This window comes from Dendroctonus ponderosae, unplaced genomic scaffold, assembly GCF_020466585.1.
Source record: "Dendroctonus ponderosae isolate FM_Combo_2020 unplaced genomic scaffold, Dpon_F_20191213v2 Dpon_F_20191213_1, whole genome shotgun sequence".
In the NCBI taxonomy this organism is placed as follows: Eukaryota; Metazoa; Arthropoda; class Insecta; order Coleoptera; family Curculionidae; genus Dendroctonus; species Dendroctonus ponderosae.
Window position 1 is genome coordinate 19,469,840 of NW_026017110.1, and position 6,140 is coordinate 19,475,979.

General features: G+C 31.1%; 1 protein-coding gene across 7 annotated transcripts in view; it reads right to left on the minus strand.

The window, feature by feature from the left end:
- Positions 1 to 6,140, minus strand: part of LOC109546936 (uncharacterized protein CG43867) — a 178,826-nt gene that overhangs the window by 154,325 nt on the left and 18,361 nt on the right. For all 7 annotated transcript variants that reach the window (XM_048670484.1, XM_048670487.1, XM_048670485.1 and 4 more), the window contains exon 3: positions 5,001 to 5,250. In XM_048670484.1, the coding sequence (XP_048526441.1) occupies positions 5,001 to 5,250 (250 nt within the window). The remainder of the gene's footprint in view (positions 1 to 5,000; positions 5,251 to 6,140) is intronic.

Below are 6,140 nucleotides of genomic sequence, written 5' to 3' on the forward strand. Positions count from 1 at the left end.
AGGGTTTCAAATTATCTTTTCATTGGTTGATGCCATTAGTAAGCTTTGCTTATCTAAACATGGATTAAACTTGTTTAACGTGAATGCTTCGCTGAAGTGCTTTTTATTAATCAAGTTATACTTCGTACTTTTATTTTATTACCCTGACAAAAAAAGTTTAATACTATTGAGGTAAAACTATTGATATGAATGTGTAATAAATTGCATGTAATTTTACAAAAAATGAATTACGTCTAAATTATTATTTTAATAACAGCATTTCCTAGAATATTTTTCTCTTATTTCAGACAAATGGTCGACTTTTGATACAATCTCCATTTGCATAAAATAGAAAAATCTTCAATTTTCAGGTATGCTTGCTAATACGCTAGATACATCATTTTCCGAACCTCACAGATTAGGCAAGATATTTGAATAAATTCTATCGATTAGAATGTCGTCCCCAGGCATCAACGGGAGCGATTTGATTGATTTTTGCACCGAAGAGAATCAAAGCAAAAATGCTAATAGCTATTTTGGTAAGAGCAAAAGGAACTAAAATTTAAAATTCTACACGCAAAAAAAAATTAAAAGAACAACAGAGATATGCACACCAAATGTTTATTTTTAGCGGAAAGGACCTAACAAAAATTAACTTATTTGTATCAGTTTGTCATTAACATCCACTATCGCTCATGAACAAAATTGAACACATACATTTTGTGTTAGCAATAAATTAACACGTGTAAGGTAATTCTGAATGTGCATGTTTTCAGATGAAACTATAATTATTGGACACTTCATGTAATTGTCTGCTGCCGGGTTTGAAACATCCAAAAGTGGAACCTTGAGTTAATAAAATCACATCCGATGATATATCGGAAATTACATTTTTAGATATGTGCGTTTCAGATGAGCAACCATATTTTAGCCACAAGAGAATTTTAAATTGAGGACATTATGTCGGAGGTGTTATGTGAGCGTATGTAGGGAGTATCTAAACATGGTGAATCAATTCATTCAATCATCAATTTTACAGACATGTAAATACTTATTCTTTTATTCTTAAAAATGAAATCGAGATCGTGTTAGTGAAGAAGATTCAAAATGTAGTAGTTTTCCAGATGAATTCCAAAATCAAACATATGCCTGAAAATATGCACTCTTGTTACAAGGGTTTCAGTACATCACATAACTGCTCAACACATTTCACAACATCAGATTTCATGGTTTACATGAATGATTGTTTCTCATATCGCAGATTGATCTTAAAGTATAATTAGCTCGACAATTTTTAATCCTCCTGTATAATTCATGTCCGAAACAACCATTAACTCTCCCAAAAATGCAATTTGAAGCGTTTTTATGTGGGCATAATGTCCTTGTAATCAATTACCATTCTAGGTAATAATATTTCAGAATAATCCTTTTTAAGGCCACTGCATAAAACATATTACCAAACTAAATTAATTGTCTCCATTTTGGGTATTATGTTCTACAGAAAATGATGCTGAACCTAAAAATGTTTAAATCATATGTAAAGTCTTATCAGAGTTTAGTTCCTTATTTCCATCGCTTTCCTATTGTCTGCTCAAAATAGTTATTTCGATAGTTTTTTTAGTTTTGCTTTGCTTTTGCTTTAAAAATTGCATTTTGTAATTATAATAGTACTAACTTGTATTTCAAAAGAAGTTTAATAGAAACTGTAAACGATTTTACCGGAAAGCAAACGTGAAACTAAACATTTCTAGGAATCAGGAAAACGACGCTAAAGGCTCAAATTCTACTTATCGTTCTACTTAACACATGACAACAATTTCAACAATTTTTGTACCATTATCTGGCCTAATTAATAGAAAACAAGACTTTCCATGTGTGGTTCCAAATAGACAGATTATTCAAATATTTCACGTTGAGATACCAAATTTATAATTTCAGAAACTGTGAGAAAATATGTAGTACTTCCATTCCTGGATAGAACATGCATGGTGGATTATAAAATAGAAGATACCGATATCGGCATAGAGAAAGGCTTGGCAATTTACATTCCGTTATTTGCATTGCAATACAATGAAGAGTTTTTCCTCGATCCTGAGAAATATGATCTGGAAAGGTTTCCCTATAAATCTAAAATCAATAACTGTGTGCTGTACTATATTGCCTCCGGCCAGGAATCGAGAATATGTACTGGTAAGTGAAATAATTCCAACATTCCTTCGATTCAAATTTAATTTGGTGGTTATATTTTGATTTCACGTTTTCTGAATGGATCAATAACTAATTCGGGTTTTGCTTTTAGATAATTGGTTTAAGTACCTTGATATATACAGTTATTAAAAAAATTGAATACTATATTTCAAGTTCGTTATAAATTGTATAGATATATTTTTATTTTTGCATAATTTTGCAACAACTAATAAAATTACAAATTTCATATAGTAATACTTTATTTTTAAAACTTTAACTTTTTCAATATATTTATTGGTAGAAATTTGGTTCAAAATGACATAAGAGCGCTCGAAGCAACTGAATTGGAAGCATACGTAAAATATACCTAACCCAAGCGAAGAAAAGAATAGACAGCAAGGAAGAAATACGTTTTTATAAAGGAAAAAAGCTTTTCAGACGTTAAGAAAGTAATTTTGGGATCTTCATCATCAGTTCGGAAATTAAAAAATATATATTCATAACGAAAAGTTGAATTAACTTAAGGTAAAACGAAAGATGAAAACTTTGCTGACTGTGCGATTGTTTGATATATGGACCACATCATTTAAATTGAATCTTTTATTTTGAAATATATTCTGTTCAAAATATCCTGAATTGAAGTATTCAAATAATCAGCAAAACAAATTCCGCTGCAGTAAATAGAGGTCGCAATCGATAATAGAAATATGTAAATTATGGATTTTGATCGCTTCAAAACTGCCAAAAAATGCCACCAAAATATAGTTTCAATAAGTAACATTTCCGCATTTTTCAATAAGGATAGTTTTCAGTGTTGTTATTCAATAAACATATATTTTCCTCAAAGGCCTTTTAAATGAAATGGAAAACAGGCATATATAGATTGGCAGATACTCATGAAGAGTCAAAACAAGATAAGAAAAAAACAACAAAGATAACAATAAGTAAATAAATCAAACACATTTCATGAGGTTTTTATATATGAGGTATAATATATGAAAAGAGAATATATGTAAAATAAAATGCAAATGAAAAAGTTTTCTGAACCACTACTGTGAAAGTACTGCCTTAATTACTTACTTCTATTAGAACTGTATTTGGTTACAGTTTTATTATGCAATACAGTCGTACACATACTTTTTCTACTAAGCGATACACTTTGCTAAAAATGATGTGAGTGTATATATGAAAAGTGCACCAATAATGGCATCGACATTAAGTTGTATGAACATTATATTTAATTACAGCCCTCCAAAAAACATAAAACAAATAAAAAAGATAAATGTGCGTTAATTACTTAAACGCTTAACATGAAATTTTGCGATATGAACCAAATTAGTGTTGTTTAATAAACATTTTAGTGTTGGTAAAATAGCCTACATTAATTGCATGAAAACAGAAGTTTGCAATTATAAGCACGAAACAATTACGTAAATGCTTAAAACATTAATTAGTAAACATGCCGCGATATTTTAAATCGATTAAACTTCTCGAGTATCTGATTATTTTGCCCCGAAATTGACCACAAATACTATGTTTGCGCATAATAATTATAAAACACTGGATTACGAATCGTTATAAAATTGTTGCTCAAATATATGCCAGCATTATGTTTAATAGATGTAGTATATCATTTTGTATTCAAATAGTGACAAGATCAACAAATCAGCCCTTAAGCTCAACCAGTTTCCTTCTAAAGAATTTTTGGAACAATAGTTGCTGTTTTTATCAGTTGACTAACTCTCTTCGTAGTTATTTGTTTCTTTTTCTATGAAAAGCATATACTTGTCCAGATGTTAAAAGGATGTTTTTTATCGTTAAAACACCACAAAGAAAAAAATTCGAAAGGTAACTATATGTTTGTGAAAGTAGGTAATTATTGTCATAAATCTAGTCTGAAAGTATGTACTCATTAACGAAAGTCAGAGCAAATGGTTATGTTGCTTTAAATATTTACTCCTATTGAACTAGTGCCATTACGATCCCTCCAGTAAAATTCCTAAAATTTCTGAGAAAATATTCAGAAATAGGGTGTATAACTGCTCTGTAAAGACAAAACATTAAGACGTACATAAAGCAATTTTTCAAATTTTTTTATATCAAAATTAACTAAAACAACTCCAAGCTCTGGTAACGACTAAGAGTAAAAGAGCGAAAAGGAGAATTAACTTTATCTCTAACTTGCCATTGCATTCTCGTTGTTTAAAAAATATTGACTGAGGCCTTGATGGAGACCCTTCACAATTTTAACGTTCAGTTTGTATTCGGTATAAATAACTTATGGCGTGTAAAAAATGTAAAATATAAAATATACATCGGTGCTACACAAGTTAATTTCCAATTTCCTACAAAGTAGAAATAACTATTCATTTAAGATGAGATATTCCAGTTCGGCCTGGATCAGCTCGTAACACAGTCCAGCAGTCTACGAATTACAATTATTCGAAAATAAGCAATTAATTATTTACGTCGCGCCTAAATTTGATCTATATCATCACTGATCTAAATAGTGTTTTATATTTGGAGAGATCAAAAGTACTAAATTAAACCAGCTATTTTTGCTAATCGACAACTACAGAAATATCCGTAAATTTCAATACCAGGCTAATGGCAAACGAAATCATTAGAAGAAAATGCTGGCGATGCAACAACGCATTTTTGAATGTGCGTCTTAATTTAAATTTGGCGCGAGCACTTTTAAATAACCGTCATATATTTACATACCGCTATAATTTACCAGTCTAGCTTTCTTGTAAATTAATGACAATTAAATCCAAAACGATATACAAACTAGGCTAAAGAACGATTAATAAGTTCACTTGAAAGTGACTTACCTTGTCTCGAAGCATATCTCTCGTTCTGGTACTCTGAGCTTTCGTTCTATGCAGCTCCAGTTGCAATTCCAGACATCGTTGTTTCCAATCAACTTCACCTGCCGTCGCATCACTAGAACCCGATTCGAAAGTATGTACAGAGTCTGGACGAGGTACCGAACCGCTTGCACTAGCATGAGCACTTGCACCAGTAATACCACGAGTGCGACGCGGAAGAAGTCTTGGAGATGAAGGAGTCGATTGAGATAACCTGAAGTAGAAAATAGAGACTTAATATTGTTTGAGATTTTGCTTTCGCAACCAAAGAAGTGCATTGTTTTCAACACGTTTACTTTCTAAGTGTAATGTTTCTACCTTGTAATTTGATTATGAAATTTGTTGGCTCTAAATCAAAAAATTATTGTTTTCTGACGGTTTGGAGAGCAAAAAACCACAACCAAGTGTGCCAACGATAAGTTATAATAAGTTATAAATTGAGGCTTTTTAAATATGTATCATGGTTTATTTTTGGAAGGTTTATGAACTATTTAAATTTTATTATAAATGGCGAAAATAATATATTTAGGGTCAAAAGAATCCGAAAATTTCTAATGCATATGAAAAGAATACTTAGATAATCGACCCTTTAGATAGTCGATTTGTTTCCCTAAAATTATATAACAGAAGAATATAAGAATAATAATAATAAACGAGATGTTACGAGTTATTTCATTGGTACAAAAGTCTTGATATTGAGTTTAAGATTGATTGTAATAAAAGAAATGAATAAGCTAGCCCAAAAAAATTATCTGATATAAGTAAGTAATTATTTTGGCACAAGCAAAGAGCTCTGTTTAACCATTCTTTAAGCAACTTTAAGGAATCATTTAAAAAAAACTATTATAATGTGAACAAAGGAAACGTTATCAGACTATGAAGGCTTTCACGGCCGGTTAAATTACATTTAGGAATGTTTTCCGGGCTTTGAAGCCGTCGTCTATCGGAATTTCTTCCTGATGTTTCGTACACAACTGTGGTGGACATTTTCAAAGGTGATGAGGCAGTGGGCGAAGTGATCTTCCGTGCTTTCCGTCTAAGACTGATTCAACTGCTGGATTCTCCGTCGTATTTATGCAGCCCAGCCGTGTATGCTCATGCGTG